The 19,277-nt window shown below is 43.2% G+C and overlaps 2 protein-coding genes across 3 annotated transcripts in view; one reads left to right on the forward strand and one right to left on the reverse strand.

Moving 5' to 3' along the window:
• Positions 1-19,277, forward strand: part of rngtt (RNA guanylyltransferase and 5'-phosphatase) — a 106,223-nt gene that overhangs the window by 12,164 nt on the left and 74,782 nt on the right. For both annotated transcript variants that reach the window (XM_003446279.5, XM_005475013.4), the window contains exons 7-8: positions 8,398-8,507; positions 11,218-11,319. In XM_003446279.5, the coding sequence (XP_003446327.1) occupies positions 8,398-8,507; positions 11,218-11,319 (212 nt within the window). The remainder of the gene's footprint in view (positions 1-8,397; positions 8,508-11,217; positions 11,320-19,277) is intronic.
• On the reverse strand, positions 1,146-8,379 carry LOC112842425 (uncharacterized). The gene is made up of 2 exons (XM_025898993.1): positions 4,480-8,379; positions 1,146-2,941 (listed from the first exon to the last, which is right to left on the reverse strand). Exons 1-2 carry the CDS (start codon positions 6,368-6,370, stop codon positions 1,473-1,475), a joined length of 3,360 nt encoding a protein of 1,119 aa, XP_025754778.1. The 5' UTR covers positions 6,371-8,379; the 3' UTR covers positions 1,146-1,472.

Raw genomic sequence — 19,277 nt, forward strand, 5'->3', positions numbered from 1 at the left:
CTTAAGGGAAGGCAGGTACTTACTGTTAAAATATATCATCTTTTAGAGAAAACATGACATACGGTATATATATTTCCACATGTTTTGACTGAATGAGCTAAAACGGCACCAAATAATCACTTCATTATCATTTGCTAATCAAATTGTTGTCTTGATCAGTTGTCAGACTATTGTTAAAGTTTAATGTGTTATTAAATGCTGTGTTGTCTCTGGCCAGCTGTCCAAAGTCTCCCAAAGCACAAGTCATTTAATATCTCACAGCCAGGCAGACATCATCAAATGACCACAGTGGAAGCAGCAAATGATCAATGCTACAATCAATGATATGACAGAATAAATTAATCTATCTATAGTTGCTGCTTACTTCTCTATTCGTTGGACAAGATATTGAGGTGATCCTTTGGACCAGTTTGGATCAAAAACAATCTACTGCTGTTGGTAAAATTAAAAAGTCAAACAAAAGTCATGATTTTGTTTCTTTTACACAAACTACACAGTTTTTGCAAAGCAGTCTGACTGTTTTTACTATATTTTTTTTACCACCGTATTTTGACAACTTCTTAAGGCTTCCAACCAGTTGCGGCAGACAAATGCCTCTGAGCCTGGTGCTAATGGAGGTTTCTTCCTGTTAAAAGACAGTTTTTCCTTCCCACTGTCGCCAAAGTGCTTGCTCAAAGGCGAGGCGATTTGATTGTTGGGGTTTTCTCTGTATTATTGTAGCGTCTTTACCTCAAAATAAAGAGTTAAATCTTCACAATATGCAGGTTATAACGGCAAATTCTTCTGAAACCATACAATATGTCCTGACCTGCACCTCACTAGAAATATACACTTTGTGTTAATGGAGCCAACAGCTACTGTAATTGGCTTTTTCAGTACTGTTAATCCCTCCCTTCCTTCCTTGGAGCGTTTTTCATAGATAGTGACCATTGCAGACTGGAAACTCCTCACACGATCTGCATAAGAAAATCTTTATGCTTGCCCATTTTTGATAGCAGGGCGTTACAAACCTACAAACCTTTGTAGCAAATATAAAAATGAGCTCAAATCAAATAATTCTCCATTTGTAGCTAAAACGAATAGTTATGTCTATAACTTCTGTTACCTGAAGGAGAGGAACGAGGTACAAAAAATAAGTATGGGATATCACGCCCTCGCGTGTCCTGGCTGAAGAAACCTTTATTCACGCCTTTAAGGCAGATGACGTGTGATGACACGTGCACGGCCCCGCCTGCACATATAGCCGCTGTCATCACGGTCATCCCTCAGTTCGATAGCCGCTCTTCACCGAGCCAAACTGCTCAGTGGGGCCACCTTGTGTTGTACCTCGTTCCTCTCCTTCAGGGAACAGAAGTTATAGACATAACTATTCGTTCCCTTTCAGTCGATTCACTCGGTACAACACATAAGTATGGGACATATATACACGCCCCGCAGAGCAGCCACCGAACCGGAATCGGGCCACCACTTCCTTAGTGAGTGGTAGACCCAGCAGAAAGGACAGTATGAGCCACCGAAGGGGCTGTAACGTCCAACCGATAGAACTGCACAAAAGTGTGCGGTGATGCCCAACTAGCTGCCGCACAAATATCAGCTACAGGCACCCCTTTAAAAAGAGCCCATGAGGTTGCCATCCCCCTGGTGGAATGAGCTCTCACCCCGTGGGGCAAAGCAAGACCTCTGGTACCGTATGCCAGTGAGATAGCTTCTATAATCCAGTGGGACAGCCTCTGTTTGGACAGAGCTCTACCTCTATTTGGATTGGCGAAGCAGACAAACAGCTGGTCACATAAACGCACATTCTGAGTGCGCTCAATGTAGGTGCGTAGCACACGCACTGGACAAAGAGAATGCATCCTCCTCTGCTCCTCAGATGCAAAAGGAGGGGAGCAAAAGCTCAGCAACTCAAACTCCATTGAGCTATAAGATGCAGGCATGATCTTGGGAAAATAGGCAGCATTTGGACGCAATACGACCTTGTGGCCATCAGGAGAAAACTGTGTGCAGGCGGGATGCACGGACAGCGCATGAAGGTCACCCATTCGCTTTGCCGAAGCCAAAGCGAGAAGTAGTGCAGTCTTATATGAAAGAAATTTCATATCCACAGACTCGATGGGTTCAAACGGGGGGCTACAAAGGGCCTCCAGCACCAAAGACAAGTGCCAAGCAGGGACACTGGACTTAAGCACGGGTCTCAGCCGGCGAACCCCTTTCAGAAAACGTATGGCGAGGGGATGTGCACCTGGTGTCACCCCGTCAAAGCCAATATGACAAGCAGATATAGCTGCTAAATAAACCTTAATTGTTGAAAATGAAAGGCCCTTATCCAGCAGCTCCTGCAGGAATGTCAAAACATCCACAATAGAGCACTGAAATGGGAGAGTGTGGCGGTCCTGGCACCATTGCTCGAAGGCTCGCCATTTGTAAGCGTACAAGCCTCTAGTAGATGAGGCCCTAGCGCTCTGGATTGTCGCTATCACACTGGGTGGCAAACCCTTAGCAATCAAGTTTAGCCTCTCAGCAGGTAAGCATGAAGGCGCCACAGATCTGGGCGCGGATGAAACACTTCTCCTCCCGCCTGAGAGAGGAGATCCCTGCGGAGAGGAAGCTGCCAAGGACTCGCTGCTAGCAGGCTGATTATCTCTGCATACCACGACCTTGTGGGCCACCAAGGGGCCACTAGAATCAGAGAGAGGGAATGCCGACGCACTCTCTCTAGAACTGGAGATATCATTTCCACTGGGGGAAATGCATACAGGAGCACGTCTGGCCATTGGTGCGCTAGCGCGTCCAAGCCCAAGGGTGCATCGTGGTCGATTATGGAGAAGAACAGGGGGCAGTGAGTATTTACCCTGGAAGCAAAAAGATCTATTTGCGCCTTGCCAAATAGATCCCAAATCTGAGCCACTATTAAAGGGTGTAACCTCCATTCTCTCACCAGAGGACCCCCCCTGGAGAGAAGGTCCGGCCCCAGGTTCAGGTGGCCCGGGACCTGGGTGGCTCTCAGAGACAGAAAATGAACACTGCACCATCACAGCAGAGAGCGAGACAGCTTCAACAGGGGAAGAGAGCGTGTTCCTCCCTGCCTGTTTATGTAAGACACCACTGTTGAATTGTCCGTCCTGACTAAGACATGCTGGCCCTCCAGGACTGGACGGAAATGCTTTAGAGCTAAGAACACTGCTAACAGCTCTAAGTGGTTGATGTGCAGCTGGCGCTGAGCTGCGGACCAGATCCCTCTCACTGATGCACCCTTGCACAGCGCTCCCCACCCTCTTAGGGAAGCATCTGTGGACACCACCTTGCGAAACAACACCCTCCCAATCCGAGAGCCCTGATGCAGCAGCCTGGGCTCCCTCCAAGGACGGAGAGCTAGCATGCAAGACGCGGTTACCGGCAGCCTTCTCCGGAGGTGACGCGATGCATACAGGCGGTGAGAGAGAGTCCAGCGTTGAAACGCTCTCATTTTTAACAGTCCAAGTGGCACTACGGCGATCATAGATGCCGTCATGCCCAACAAGCGTAATATCGTCTGGAAACGCAGTCTGCGTCCCAGCTGAAACTGAGCGAGGCAGCGATGAAACGCGGCCACTCTGTGCTCCGACAAACGTGCGCGGCTGGAAAGCGAGCATATTTCCAAACCGAGGAAAGAAATCTGCTGACTCGGGATTAGCGAGCTCTTTTGAAAGTTCACAGAGAACCCCAGTGTCTGAATGTGTGACAGAATCAGTGACAGCTGTGTCTCCGCCTGCTCTCTGGAGCAAGCTACGAGAGCCCAGTCGACTAGATAGGCTAAGATGCGGATGCCTCTCTCTCTGAGGGGCGCTAGCGCTGCTTCGGCACATTTCGTAAAGGTGCGAGGAGCGAGCGACAGCCCGAACGGCAGCACTAGGTATTCGTAGGCTACGCCCTCGAATGCAAACCTCAGAAACTGCCTGTGTTTCGGGTGTATAGCCACATGAAAATAAGCATCTGTTAGATCGATTGTCGCAAACCAATCTCCCGGGCCGACTGCATTCAAGAGCTGTCTGAGTGTTAGCATCTTGAACCTGTACGTACGTAGATACGTGTTCAAGACTCGCAGGTCGAGGATGGGACGAAGCCCTTCCCCTCTTTTCGGAACAACAAAATAGCGGCTGTACCAACCTTTGTCTGTCTCCGAAGCGGGGACCACTCGTATTGCTCTTTTCTGCAATAGCGCCTTTATTTCCTCTCTGAGTATCATGGCCGCCTCGGTGTTGACAGTCGTGTTTACGACTCCTTGGAAACGAGGCGGCTTGACCCGGAACTGCAACTGGTAACCCATGGCAACGGTTCGCAGCACCCACGGAGAGGGGCGCAAGCGCGCCACTGAGGGAAGCGAGCAGCCAGCCAGCTGACCTGCAGCACCGTCGGCGGGGCGTTGTCGCCCCCCAGTGTGTCTGCAGGGGACTGCATCACCTGCCTGACCTGGCTCATTCTGCCCGCAGGCTGAGCATTTGTGATTGTTTGAGAATAAACAACACTCTTTATTGATTGTAACATGGGAACATGTACATTCATACATTTTGTTGGAGGCACCTTTTCTGGGGCACAACAAAGAAAAACAGTGGGAACACTTGATGTGGTCACCTGAACATTTAACACACCTGAACAGGGAGTTACCTGAGGCATTTTGTGTGCAGGGGTTTTGTGCTTGGGAGACTGTGTTAGGAAAGTGCAGCGCCTTCTGGGGCTGACAACCTGAACAGAACTTAAGCGGCACCTCTTGGGCGGCAACAGAGGGGTAAAAGCAGCGTCTCCCTGCTGCTGGACCCCTTCTCCACTCGAAACCACAGCTAGGAGGGCTGAGGCTTCTTCCTCCTGGGCGTCGGGTCCCGCCGGGGCCCGAGGGTGGGCCTCTGCTCCAGGCCGACTGGCGTGGAGCTCGGGCCGGAGGATGTGCTCTCGCTGGCGGCGCACCCACTTCAGCAGTGGGCGCCGGTCTCTTGCCAGTCGGCAGAGGAGCGGCGGGCCTGTGAGAGCTAGCTGCGGGCTTGGGCTTGGGCTGACGTCTGGGGATGATGTCGCGCAGAGCTTCCGTCTGCTTCTTCCTCAGATTGAATCTAGCCTGAATGGCTTCAAGTGAATGTCCGAATAACTCAGCCGCAGACACTGGTGCGTCCAGATATACAGCTCTGTCCCTATCCGGGACGTCAGAGAGGGTCAGCCACAGGTGCCTCTGCGCCACTACTGTCGAAGCCATCCCTCTGCCCAGGGAGAGCGCTGCACAGCGAGACGCACGGAGGATGTAATCTGTGGCGACTCTGACCTCGTTAAGAAGAGGTGCCAGCGGGCTGGCATCAGGAACCAGCAATCCGAGCTCTGCCAGGCACATTGCCTGGTACGTCTGGAGCATGGTGACGGAGCTCATGGCGCGAGCAGTGCCGGCCTGAGCCCGATAAATCTTCTCCAGCTGCGAAGCAGAGAATCTGCAGTGCTTGGATGGCAGAGTTGCGGGGCCGCCGACACCATGGTTATGGGACGGGGCCAGATAAGCAGCCAGAGACGGCTCCATAGGGGGTGGGTTAGCTAAGCCAGCCCCCTCGGCGCCGTCCAACTCCATGTACTGTCCATAGCCGGGCACAGTGACGCGGGTAGACAGAGGTTTGTCCCATGATGCTGTTAGCTCGCAGAGAAAGTCTGGGAACATGGGAAGGCAGTTTTTGGCCGTTGCGGGCTCCGGTGGGAGGAAAAAACCCGCGAACCGCGACGGCTTCTGAGCTGGCGGAGGAGAGGGCCAGTCCACCTGCAGCTTCTCAGCAGCACGGTGAAACAGGGAGAAAAGAGAGGTGTCATCGTGGCCGACCGGCGCAGCAGCGGCGGCACATTGGGCCGACAATGAGCTCTCCTGCTCATCCTCCGACAAACCATGGATGTCCAGGCCGATGTCCAGCACGTCATCGTCTTCCTGGGGAGCGCTGGCGGGCTTCAACCCAGGCTGAAGCCCGTCAGTGCTCCTGCATGGTTCCGGCTCGTCATCGGCTAACCCGTCAACATATTCCATGTGGTCAGCCCAGCTAATTGCGGGGACATCGGCCGGAAAATCCTCGTCTTCGGACTCGGACGAAGCCGGGGCTCCAGACTCGGAAAGGAAAGGGTCATACCGTGCGATAGCCGAGCGTCCCAGCACTTTTTCCACAAACGTCACCCGTCTTTCCAGGGTCGAGCGCCGGAGCTGGCGACAAAACGCACAGGCTTCGGGCTCCGTCAACGCTCTCCTAGCGTGGACGATCCCCAGGCAGACAGGGCAGGCATCGTGCTGGTCGCTGTCGTGCAAACAGAAACCACATCCCTGAGGACAGGGGCGAACCGAAGATTTCTGCTTTGCTCGCTTCGGTTTGGAGTCCATTCCAAAACGCAAAGCGAAACGCTGCAGAGGAAAAACTTGAAATTAGCGCTCCGCGGGCAGCCTACACACCAACTGGGTGGTGGAGGCTAACACCAACAGGGGCAGTTAAGCTAAGTTCAAGTCGGCAGACAACGGAGCTAACTAGCAGCAGCTAGCTAGCCCAACTCAGCAGAGGTGTTCTCAGCAAGGTGAAGCGCGTAAGAACTGAGGGATGACCGTGATGACAGCGGCTATATGTGCAGGCGGGGCCGTGCACGTGTCATCACACGTCATCTGCCTTAAAGGCGTGAATAAAGGTTTCTTCAGCCAGGACACGCGAGGGCGTGATATCCCATACTTATGTTTTGTACCGAGTGAATCGACTGAAAGGGAACTTAATTCCACTCCTTTCACTCATTGATTAACTTTGTGTCCAGTCCAATTTAAAGTCTTTGTCAACTCAAAAATGTGCTTGACTTATTTTTGTTTGTTTTGGATTTGATTGGATTTTTAACCTTTTAAGAGGCTCTTTTTAAATTCATTTTACCCAATGAGAAATTCAAACAACTTTCGCAAAGACTTTTTGGGGTGAAATATGAGACATCTTGTCTAACCTGACGCGCAGATGGTTTTTTACATAGAACCATCTGGGAAGTTATCTTTGGGAACAGTGTGGGGAAAAAAGCCAGACACTAAAAATAAAATAAAATAATATATATGGCAAAATATTGGACCATATTAACCATCTGTCCATTACAGGCTTACTTTGACTAATCAGATCAATAGAGCAGAGCTGCCTGGTATATCATACTTATACAGAGCCAGTCAGGAGACAACAAGGGGAAAAATTACTTGTCCTACAAGAAATCTGCCTAGAAGTAGTTGTCTCAAGAAACTTATTGTAATGTAAAGACTTTACAATATTTATGTGAAAACCCCAACAAACAGATGTTCGCTAATAGAAGAACTTGGAAACAGTGGGAAGGAAGAACTCCCTTTTAAATTGAAGAGCCTTAGAAGAAATGAGGAGAGCACACAGGTACCAAAGCAAAATGCAAAGTAAAGGAGAAAGAAGGCAAGATCTTATAAACACATGACTATTATATGTGATATTAAACAAGCCTTTTAAAACCCCCCCAGCTGATTTAACTTTAGTTTCAGATGTCCTGTACTCTGATTCGCTTCACCTTTACAAGGCCATTAGGAGATCATCTGGTGTGAACGTATCAAGAGTCTAGAATATATGATAAATATATGTATTTGTGCAGTAGCCCTAATATGAAATGCACGTAGTCCCTCCTAGATATAATGAATAATGAACTTTATACAGGGAGAAGCTCATACACCAGGTGAAAAGTTTGCAACTGAGCTGAAGTGAAAAACGTGCACATTAAATAGTAATACTAATAAATAAATAATTTCCTTTATATTTGTATTTTTTACCCTTCAGTTTCTTGATAGGTGCTTGGATACTGTGTTGTCAAACTACAGAACAGAAATCATAATTTAATAACTGTTTTAACATGAAGTATATTAAATAGTATTTCCTATTTATTAAAGCGTGTAGCACAAACCTTCATCATCACATGGTTATGTGATATCAAGCATTTTGTTCATGAGTTCCCTAGAAATAACCGGGAATTGCAGATTTCTCATAAATAAGGTAACACAGACCTTTTGCTATATCTTTATGCAGAACACTTGTGCTTACGTATGTAGTCAACCCCCACAGGCTTACTTTGAGCCAGGAAAAACCCTGCATCTGTTTCTATCACTCATACTGGGAAAAGAGAGTTGATCCAGAGTGAGATGCACATTCTTGAAATAATTAAAGTGAAAATAACGTTCAAAATAGAGAGCAGTGAAAGCAGGATTTTTAATATTTGTACCTGTTGTCTCGCACAGGGATTCATAAAACAAAGAGGCAGCTGTTTGGAAAAGTATCACCGGCACTCAACGTGTTTTTCTTCTCTGTGTAGGAGGGAATAAATGTTTCTTAAAATTCATTCCAAGTTTAGCCTTCTGCTTTTCTTCTTTTATCTTCCCAGGGTGCAGTATTTCTTGAAGGTGTCAATGTGAAAGGCGTCACACAGGTCACCGTACAACCCAAGTTAGGCGAGATCCAAAGAATGTGCCAGGAGATGGCCGAGTGGGACAAGTAAGAACCTTCCTTTTACCTTTCTTTTTTTCCTCTGGGAAAGTGTGTGTGTCTGTTTACACATATGTGGGTGTACTGTACTGTGCTATGAGTGACTCATTTGTCTTAAATCACCTTTTTTCCCAGGAAAAAAAAATCTTTACACTCTCTGACAGGCGGCAAAGTCAGGAATAGATGTTGCTATTCTGGAGAAATATGCTGCAGCAGCTTTTTTAATGAAATTGCAGAGCATCAGCTCGACTGCAGTGGCTTGTCACAGCGCAAGAAAACAGCCCATGCTGCGATTTCCATGGCCTGCTGTTAAAATTGTTATTTTTGTTATGTCTTTGTTTGCTAATATACTAAAATCCTCACATATTTATAGTTTAGGAAGTTTTTCAGTGTGTAGAGCCAAAGTTAATTGTTGTTGTTCTCTTAGTTTATGACACCTAGTGCACTATATTATGACTTAAGCCACAAAGTTAGGCATCTGAGATGTGTTTCTTTAATGCATCCGGTTACTTTTGCAGAGATTATATTTGTTTTTGGGAACCTGTGTGTGTGCGCGCACAAAAACTCTTTAAAAAATGTCTTCCAATGTTCTTGAGTTAAACAATAGATTTCACTGACTCTGTCAGAGGTTATATGTCAATGCTGCATCCCAGCTTAAATATATTGAACATTCAAGACAAATAGTTCAGATGTAGTTGCAGTTATAAGCGTCTACTAGGGCTGCACAATTAATTGTTAGAAAATTGCGATCTCAATTCATACTTATGTGCGATCTCATTTCCAAATGACAATGATTTTTTAAAAAAAGAAAAAAAAGAAAAAAAAGATGACGATTGTACCGCATTTTGATCCGGGACATAATTTGCATGAAAACAAGCTCAACAAATGACAAGGGCAGAGCCTTATACCACGTAATACTGAAGCCAGCTGGCAGGGAAAAAACAACGGAGAGCGCTCCTCATTGTAATACTACAGTGTCATCTCTTATGTGATCTCTGTTTTTCCTAACTGTATGTCTAAAATGTGATAAATAAAGTTTATTTCAAAAAAACAAACAAACAAACAAAAAACAACAGAGAGCACATGAGAGATGACGAAGCTGTAAAGGTCAAGAAAGTGACAGGAGAAAATCCGTCCCAGTCAACCACATCAATAACGGGAACCTTATACAGCGCTTCCCCATACCCGTCGAACTCCCGCAGTCACAAAGAAATTACAGAGGCTATCACTTATCACCTGGCTAAAGATATGGCTCCCATCAACACTGTGCAAAACGAGGGATTTAGGAAAATGATCAACACCCTAGACAAACGCTGCACAGTGCCGTCCCGCAACTATTTTTCAAATGTTGCACTACCTGCTCTATACACGCAGTGTCGAGCAACGGTGGAGACGGAATTACAAGCAGTACAACATTTTGCGGGAACGACAAAATGTGAGACATTTATTGTTTTTTATGTTCATTTATTGTTTTTATGTTCAGTCTCAACTGTTACGAAGTTGATGTGCAGTTAATAAGTGCAATAAATATTTATACTGGAAAAGAAAATCGTGAGAGAATCACGATCTCAATTCTAAGCAAAAAAATCGTGATTCTCATTTTATGCAAAATCGTGCAGCCCTAGCGTCTACTATTAGATTTTTTTTTTTAAAGTGCATTGAAATCCAGTACTTGTTCTCTTTGAACTGATGAGAGAACTATTAGGTTTGCCAGCTGCCTGTTTGTATCCTATCATACGTATGCATACTACACTGCCTGGCCAAAAAAAGTCACCACTGTATTTAGGCAAAGGTAAGAGGCTTCCTCTGGGTGACTCCTGCAGTGATTCATTTTTCGCTGGCAACAGGTGAAGTAACCCTAACTGATGCAATGATTCGCTTTCTAAACAACCATGTATTTAGACATCGTTTTCACAACCATGTGATATCTCATTTCAGGAGAGTCTCATTTTTGGTCTGCTTCAAGCAACAAAAAAAAAAACCAACAACAAGGATATTGCTGAAACTACTAAAATGCGGTTAAGACCTCTCCAAGACATTACGTGGTTGGAGAGGATTTAAAAGTTTGAAATCATGTCATCATAAACATCAATATTAGAACTTGTTACTGTCTTTAAGAGTAAAAAAATGTGATAGTATATTGGCATGCACGCTGCAAAGATGGATTGGGACTAAACAGCAGCGCAGCTTAATAAAAAAAACCCAAAAACTGAAGCTAAATCAAAAAAGGCTTCAGTTTACTAGTGAGCTTAAATATTTAAACATGCACCCATCATGTCTCGTGCCTACCATACAAGCCTGTGGATGGTGGTGTTATGATCTGGGGTTAGTCAGGTCGAGGTTAAGCCCAAAAGAAATTAGGACAGCTGACTACCTGGATATACTGAACCACCAAGTTTGCTCGGATTTTTTTCCCCTTCCCGATGGCACAGGCATTGTCCAAGGTGATGATGTCAGGATTTAAATTGCAAAGGACTCGTTCAGAGAGCATGAGACATAATTTTTAGCCCCACTGAAAATCTTTGGGATGTGTTAGAAAAGACTTGACTCCCTGATCATTAATAGAAGATCCTGGATGGAATAAATGTGAAATTTCGTAAGCTTACCGAAACAGCCAACCAAAAATCTTAAGTGACGCTCACAGGAGGTTCTAAGCTGTGTTTACAGCCAGGCTCAGGACCAGGCACACATGTAAGGGCTGTTTTTGCTGTTTTTGCAGGTCTGGTTTTCCTGGTGCGCAGCCTGTGTCCATGGACAGGCAAAACTTGCGTTTCCTCGAGCAGAATCCATACAAAGTCAGCTGGAAAGCCGACGGCACGCGGTGAGTTCATGAGAAATGACTGCTTGTCTTAATGTGTCAGTACAGGTATGAGACTGTGTCTCTCTAACTTCATTGGGTTCAAAGTTCAATGGGTTTTCTTTTGTGTCAGTAGGCATACCGTAAGTTTATGTCCTTAAGAGTTGTCCATCAGGGATGCTCTCTTTCTCATTAGGTTTTAATTACAGTGATTTCACATGGCTAATCAGCTGGAGTGCTCTTTGATATCAGTGATGTTCCCTGCATAATTACCTTCATATAACCTGAACAGGATGACTGACTCCAGTCTCTTACCCCATATAAAAGAGATGGCATGGGGCACCTCTTCTGTCCGGTCACATTTTAGGTTGAATTTGTTTTTCTTTTGTTTGATGTCTCTGTTACGTAAAGCCAGTGCTGAGGGAAAAAGAAGTGTTAGTATTCTGGTAGTCCGCTGTGAAGCCCTGTTTCCCTCGCTGGTGCAAATGTGCAGTGTGCTGGTGAATATTTAATGACTGCAGTCACTTTAAAGAATTTTACATATCGGTGCTTTAGTTTCCCCTAAGAGAGAGACTAGCAGAGTACAGATTTGGCCTCTGACCAAGATCCTGCTAATGTGTGTAATCAGCTTCCATTATTTTCAGAACATCTTGAAATTGTTGTTAAGCTCTGCTCTGACGTTTGACTAAAGAGGGACACTGACCTCTTCCTCTGCTGCCTCTGGCTCTCGTCTGTCACCTTATGTCCCTCCAGCACTTGATTTTGAAAAGTAACCTGATATTTTTTTTCAGTTGTGAAAACCAGATGCAGATAGAGGCTCCGTATGCTATGAGTCACCACTCAAGCACAGGATATATTGAGGATATAATGCACTACCTTCTCCTCAAATTCAGCGATTTAAAAATGGTAAAATACTCTATTTTTAAAAAAAATCCAGAGGACATATTGCTTGAAATAAGATTTAAAATAATCAAAGAAGGTAGGAAAATCCATCTTGGTGAAATATGCATGATAAAAACTTCAACTGGTGAAATAAAAGGTGTGCAACAAAAATCTATGAACAAACCAAAAGATGGAGCAAATATTGAATTGGTACATTGTCTGATCTTTGTACTATACAGAACTATACAGAACTATACTATACTGAAGCAGTATAGTTACTCATAAAGGATCTGTTGCTTTCTTATGAGGTTTATCATTTGATCTAATTTGTAGGTATAGACAGAAGGCAGCAGCTACACAGATCAGCACCAAAAGCCCCAATACCTCCTCCCAAATGATTAACAAGTATCAGGAACTATGTCTTCATGGTCTGGTCTGGTACAGTCTTGACTTAGGCCAAGAATTCCCTAATCACAAATTTTAAACTACATATCAGTATACAGTGTATACATACTGTACCTGTCGGACATATGAATTTAGAATGTCTGACATTTAATAAGTAGATGATTAATGGAAAGTGTATTTTTATGTCTTACAACACTCATTTTGGCAGGAAAAGCATGAAAACCTGTTGCACTATTCTGTGCATTGAAAGTAGTGGGAGGAATGCTTGCATGTATGGGATTCCCATGTGTTTAACCTCATTTAGCTCAGAATAATTTTTGTTAGATGTTGTGGCTACTTTTTCTGGGTAACTTTAAAATAATGAATTTAGGGCATTTTTATTGCTGTCGCATGTCAAAACTGGTTAGATTTGACCTGAACCATATCTAAGGGTTAATTTTGCTATTGCTTGCCCTTTTTAACAATGTGTTACTGTCATAATTGATTATGTCTTAATCTGCATGTGGTAATAGTCCTAAATGGCTCACTCTTGTCTGAGAAATGCTGAAAACAGCAGTGACCACAGTGATCTAGAGTTGATAGTTTTACACAGACGGTGCTGTGGTCTTACTGCACAATCTGGCTTTGTATGGTTGATGTAAGTACTGTGGAACACAGGGTGAGTGTGGAGGGCTCTAATCCCATGTATGGCAAATTTCTAGGCAAATGGATGGGTAAACAAAGTAAACTCTGCTGCTAGTTTATTTCCAACACCACCTTTTTAACAGCGTCGACTTTCCTGAGCTGTTTGTTCATTTAGAGTCTGCAGATAATCCAGCTGACTGCGTCTTTTAGATCCTTTGGGTTGCTTGCTTGCTTGTTTTGACCCAGTTAAAAAGATAGTAGACTGCTGGAACATATTCTACCCTAGTAGGATCAAGACACATTGTTCTGACTGAGGTCACAGGAAAGTCACAAAGTATTCACAGACACATATAACTTTGCTGTATTTGGTCTTTTATGGCTTTTGTTGAGAGAAGGAAAAATACAAGATAACACCTTTAGCTTCAACTGCAGTGTGTTTGAGGTTGAGGTGAGCGACAGCAGCTTGCTCTCTTGGTAAAGCTTATATTGGCTTGGGCTGTGTTACAGCCTCCTGTGATACAACGCTGTATTCAGACAGTGCTTTGCTAGATTAGAAGTGAAAGTGATTTCTAAATCCTAGGTGTAATGGGATGACTAATTCAATCGGTGTGATCCAGTCACTTTATTTGGTCTTGGATTTCATACTTCCTCTAACCTCAGTCAACTCTTTCTTAAACTCTCCTAGTGTAATCGGAGTGAAATATTGCTGGATGTCCGACTGTCATGTTTGGGTTGTCCTAATACATTCAGCCTTCTTTCAGTTACTGTTTTTCTGCTGCGATTGCTTTCCAAACAATTGGGGCGTCATGTAAAAGAGGAAGCTTGGAGATGTTTTGTGTAGAAGTATGGTATAAAAATGTTGTCACTTTTCAGCCATATGAATTAATGTCTATTTCTTGAGTTGTGGTAAACAATGTGCCCCATCTTATATTAATATATAAATAAAATGTTTTCTGGCTCCTTTTAGAATACCTGCAAGTTCTTGAAACTTGTTGACACTTGGCTACAGACATACAGATTTGTTATTCACATCCTGCTTTGTGTGTGTGTGCGTGTGCATGTGTGTGTGTGCGTGTTTTGCATGCGCATGTGTGCAAACAACATCAGAATGCAAACCACAGCATATTTACACGGCAAAAGGTTTGATATGGTAGACTTTGATGGTCCTTGTTGTCAGCATAGTGTCAGCCTGCTGTTTGCGGTTCTCGTGCTTTTTCAGCAGTTCTCTTTATTTATCATTGTTGTCTTTTTGACACACGGTGCATGCAGTACGTCTGACAAAAGCAATGGGGTTTTTTGTAAAAGGATCGTGCAGCATTGTGGATATTCACAACGCAGTCTTTGCTTTGGTCTACATACAAGTAATAAAGTTGCGCTTGGAAAAGAGAGGCTTTTATTCTCTCTGCGAGGGACAGCCTGTTCTGATGTTACTTTATTCTCCAAAGCCAAGGGATGGATGAAAGCAATCTAAAATCATGTTTCCTTATTAGTGCCCGTGCTTTTTAATTTATCCAGTAAATAGCCATGTGTGTCATACAAGTTTATCTTTTGTGTGTGAAATTGAATTTACACAAAAGAAGTGATGATGAGAGGCGGTTTGGTGAGAAATAGATTTTTTTTTCTTCTTTTTATTAAATCAGTGTTATTAAATTCCAACAGTGCAGATCTTCATTGAATCTGGACTGTAGGTTGGACTGGACAATATTAGTGGACTGTGATTGTGTGTCTTCTGGAGGGTGCAGAGCAGGGCCATGGCCCAGTCCTTGATGAATTTAATTGGTGTGACAAGTCTGGCTTCAAAATAAATGTGGCAAAAACCAAATAAATGTTTACTGGCTTCTTTCCCCCGTCTGTGCGGTGAGCTAAATGTTTGGCTTCTTGTTGACGAAGCGTTGAATATGTGAATAATCTAATGAACAGTTCAAAGAGTTTTAATGTACATTAAACACTGATGAAAATGTTTAATTCTTCCTTTGCTGGCTTTTGGAGTCTGTCGTATTTCTTTACTGTGCTTGAGTCAATTTTGTTTCAGTAGCAGTAGTCAGAAAACCTAGCTTTGCCTCCAGTAAGGTGTAGTCATTAAGTTATTCCATTTAGAGTAGAGGATCAATGTTTCTTTGTGTGTGACATATACAAAAATACAGAACAGTGGGAGTACAGATTATAAGTTCTACAATTCCAACAATCCCACTCTTGCATTGCAAAGCTGGGATTGTTGTGACTTGTCCAACAATCAAGTGGCAAATCTGACTGATGGGGGAGCACTCCAGCTGAAAATTCCAACTGGCATCTCAAATTTTTGGCTGTCCACTTCAAGTGCAACACAGCATTAATCTGTTTGTCATCTAATTGCCATGATGTGCTGTAAGATCAGTGGTACCTGCCTTGGTGACCATCAGTATGAAATGGGGATGTGTCCCGCGGTTATTCTTACATTAACATTCAATTCCCGAAATTCTCAAATGCAACTGTATAAGCTTTTTTTATTTATTTATTTGTTTATTTTTTGGTACTGTAGTTGTTGTGGGCCACATATGCACCCAGATGGCAATTGTTCAGGAATTGAAGGGAACATGCAAAAGGATCTAGTCTGCCGTTACATGCTGAAAAAGGAGAGGATGCAGAAGGAGGTCCACAAGCACAGGAAAAAATACAAATGGAAGATGACAGCTAGTGCACCTGCTGCACTATGCTGTGGTCCATTTACCTCAGAAGGCTTCACCCCAGATTGGTGGTGGCAGATAAATGTATTTAACAAAATATTAATATGTGGTGTCCTTGTATTGATATAATACTGCCACACAAATACTGTATATTTTTTTTGTTTTGTTTTTTACCCACTCCTGTTCTTCACCTTACAAAATAGTGCCTAAACTGTTTTGGTGTTATAAGGGTAAGATTGAACTGAAACGGGGAAAAGTCAAATGTTGGAGCTGGGAATGACATCACTCCCGATTTAAACACATTCCAGTAGCAAAATTGGAATAGCTGGATTTGTTTCATTGATTTGAGGTGATATAACTATTGAATTCCGACTCGGAAACCTGGAAATTCTGACTTCCATGCAACACACTTGTAGCTCTGCTCTGACTCGTTAATACGAAAGGCAAAGTAAATTATGGAACTGCTTTGTTGTTGACATATTAATTTGCAACAATTAAATATGCAATTTTGCATTATGTTGGATGATAATTGTAAGTAATGAACTAGGTGTCAAAAACACATGTATTTCTAATGGTATTGGTACTAACTACCAAATTTCTGATACTGTGACATCCCTAGTATGAAATCCCTTTGGTCATTTTGGTCCTCAGCATCCCCTACATATTGAATTCCAGATGTTTCTGCCAGGGGCGAAGGTTTGCCCTCCTCAAAACTAGCACAAATAGATTTGTGGTCATTTGTTCGATGTGCTGCTGGGGTCTAATTCTAAAATTTCTCAAAGGATAAAAAAAAAAAGTATACATAGGCAACAGCAGGACTTGCAGTCTAACATGATGGAAGATTGTTGAGTTGGTGGGTTTTCATTAAGATGGCAGTGGTAGGGCGTGATCTGAAATTGTCATTCTCTTGATGCATTACATGAAATGTGCAGAGCATTTCTTATTAAATGTCCCACTTTCTTTCCAGTGGCATTTTTAAGACCTGAAATGGACTTTTAATAGGAAATTTGTCTCTCCAAGGTGGCCGTGAAAGATTTTTCTCTTTGCATATTGCCAGGGGTCCTCACTTTAGTTTTACATATTCTTAATCCCTTTGTTACCCTGGTGAGGATAAAAAAGTTTCCAATTCTAATGAAAGCCATTTTTACTTTTAAATGAGTAATTTCTTTTTTTTAAATATCACATGCAAGTATAATTTTTTTTTACAGGAAAAGGTTAAGTCAGGAAGAATGTTAATTTTAAGCAGCCTGTAATGCTCTAACAGAGTTGCTGTCAGGCCCAAATCGGTGATTCTGGCAGTTTCTTCTTATGACTACAGGGCAACGCATCAACATCTGTGACAGTTAAACTACCTCATTCAGTACCACGATAACATACGTGACGGTGACAAAGTACTGACGCTTCCCCACTCACCTAAAAATATTATATAGCTTTTCTCGATGCAACCAGTCATACAGTGAAGGGAGAAAAACAAGACAAAAAACAAACTTGTCACTTGCCTGCAATCTGCCAAGGAGGTGGCTTCTAATGGGCTTTGGAAAAGACAGCAAAATTAGTGGATTTGCCAAGAGGGGAGACATAAACTGAGTTGGGGTTTTTTCACCTCTTCTTATACAGCCTTCTGTCAGGGTTAGATTGGTTTGTGCCCCAGAGATGAAGAGGAGAAGGGCAAAGAGGAGAGAGAGGGCCAATTATGTTCTTAGGCATTTAAACAAACAATGTTGCTCATCTTGGACTTAAAGAAACTAGACTTGAGAAAGTCTTTGACTTTTTTAATTGTCTCTTTAAAGTCCTGTTCCATCCCTGATTAACACTTCAGTGATTTTATTTAAAGAGAGGACACCAATCTAGTGTTTTTCTTTTACATCCCAGATGAAATACTGTCAGTGAAAGAGACTCCAGTGCCATCTTTCCCATTTTTTGACTCTTTGTTTTTCTCAGTAAGACTGCCAGTGTTTTATATAACAAAATAAAATAACACAAAGATTAAAACATTTATTTGTTAATTCAGTATGCTTAATAAATAATTACAAACACATATGTGTGTGTTTGTGGTTTATAGTTTCTGTTGGTTATTTAGTTAATTTCTTATTTCTTACTATGTGTGTGTATCTGTGTGCCTCCTGTGGGGCCTACACAGTCGAGAGTTCAGCTGACAAATGTGATTCAAAGGTGAAAATTATTATCTATGTCAGAGTATTTAAATCAGATTGATATCCACAAAACTTCAGTAATGTATTAGGTATTAAAGTGCCATCAGGTTTCCAGGCAACCACCTCACAAATGGCTAAAATTGGAGGTGGGGGTCTTTGTTTGTTGTGGGTTTTTTTTTTTTTTGCCTTTTGTGGACAGCACAGCAAGCTGCGTTGTATCATTTTAATTTCACAGAAACATCTCATTTATATTAACAGAAGCTGACTTTTACATGATATAAGGTCATCATGTTGTCCTACAACTACCTGTCAATTAGCTGATTTTGCCCTTACGTTTCTACACTCTTCATTTCGTAACAAACAGCAAAAACAGGCCAAACAACACTGTAGCAAGGGCGTGTAGTAGCCTAATGTTTGTGGTGCTACTCAGCTGACCTTTTATATAATAGACCGCACCAAAATTCTGTCTTGTAAGTTATTGAAATTTTGTTTCAACAGGGAACTTGTAGGTTACCTTACTGGTGTTCAGTAAGCTTTAAATTAGGGCTGCTCCTCACATTTAATTCACTAGTCTCCTAGTCAATAAAATGGATCCCCAAAAAATGTTTAACCAGTCAAAAAAACTGTCAAAACTGAGCACAGTTAACATTGTCTATACAATTATAGTGTGTGTAGTTTTGGGTTCCTTAATCCTTACCCAGGTAGTGGGCAACAATAAAGGATTAGTTGCCTTTGGCTGCATATGTAAGCCTCTTTATAAAAGCTTACATTTGTAAGTATTTAAATAGTATTTTGAGTCACAAGAGTACTGCATCAAGCAGACAAATACAATATGTACATCCATTTGTTTTGCCCGCTTTTTTCTTTTTTCTTTTTTTGCGCTTCCGTCTAAAATGAGAAATCACCCCGCCCTCCCTAGGGGGGAAAAAGAGAGCACCGTCCCTTGAGCAGCCCCTTGACGCATCACTAATGATGTGCAAAGCTGTTGGATCTGATCTAAACCCTCCCCTGGAAATCAGCTGCTGTCAGTCATGCCTTGTAGACTTGCAGAGCCGATACAATGACCGTCTGTGCCTCATTAGGGCTAAAGAGCTTGGGGGATGTGGCTCGGGAATGTGCATAACATGCGAAGCACCCAGAGAGCCGAGGAGGAGGCGGGCAGAAACATCCACTTGTCTGAATAAATGAGCATATTATATTTCATAATTTCCTGTTGTCCATAAGAACAGAATAAAGTGTCTGTTGCCACCATAAT

This window comes from Oreochromis niloticus, linkage group LG15 (genome assembly GCF_001858045.2).
Source record: "Oreochromis niloticus isolate F11D_XX linkage group LG15, O_niloticus_UMD_NMBU, whole genome shotgun sequence".
Lineage (NCBI taxonomy): Eukaryota > Metazoa > Chordata > Actinopteri > Cichliformes > Cichlidae > Oreochromis > Oreochromis niloticus.

What these genes read in the sequence shown, in the direction of transcription:
- LOC112842425 (XM_025898993.1), bottom strand. Translation starts at nt 6,370, where the DNA reads ATGGACTCCAAACCGAAGCGAGCAAAGCAGAAATCTTCGGTTCGCCCC. An exon ending in TTTATTCTCAAACAATCACA is followed by an intron (nt 2,942 to 4,479) that starts AATGCTCAGCCT and finishes AGGGGGGGTCCT; the next exon opens with CTGGTGAGAGAATGGAGGTT.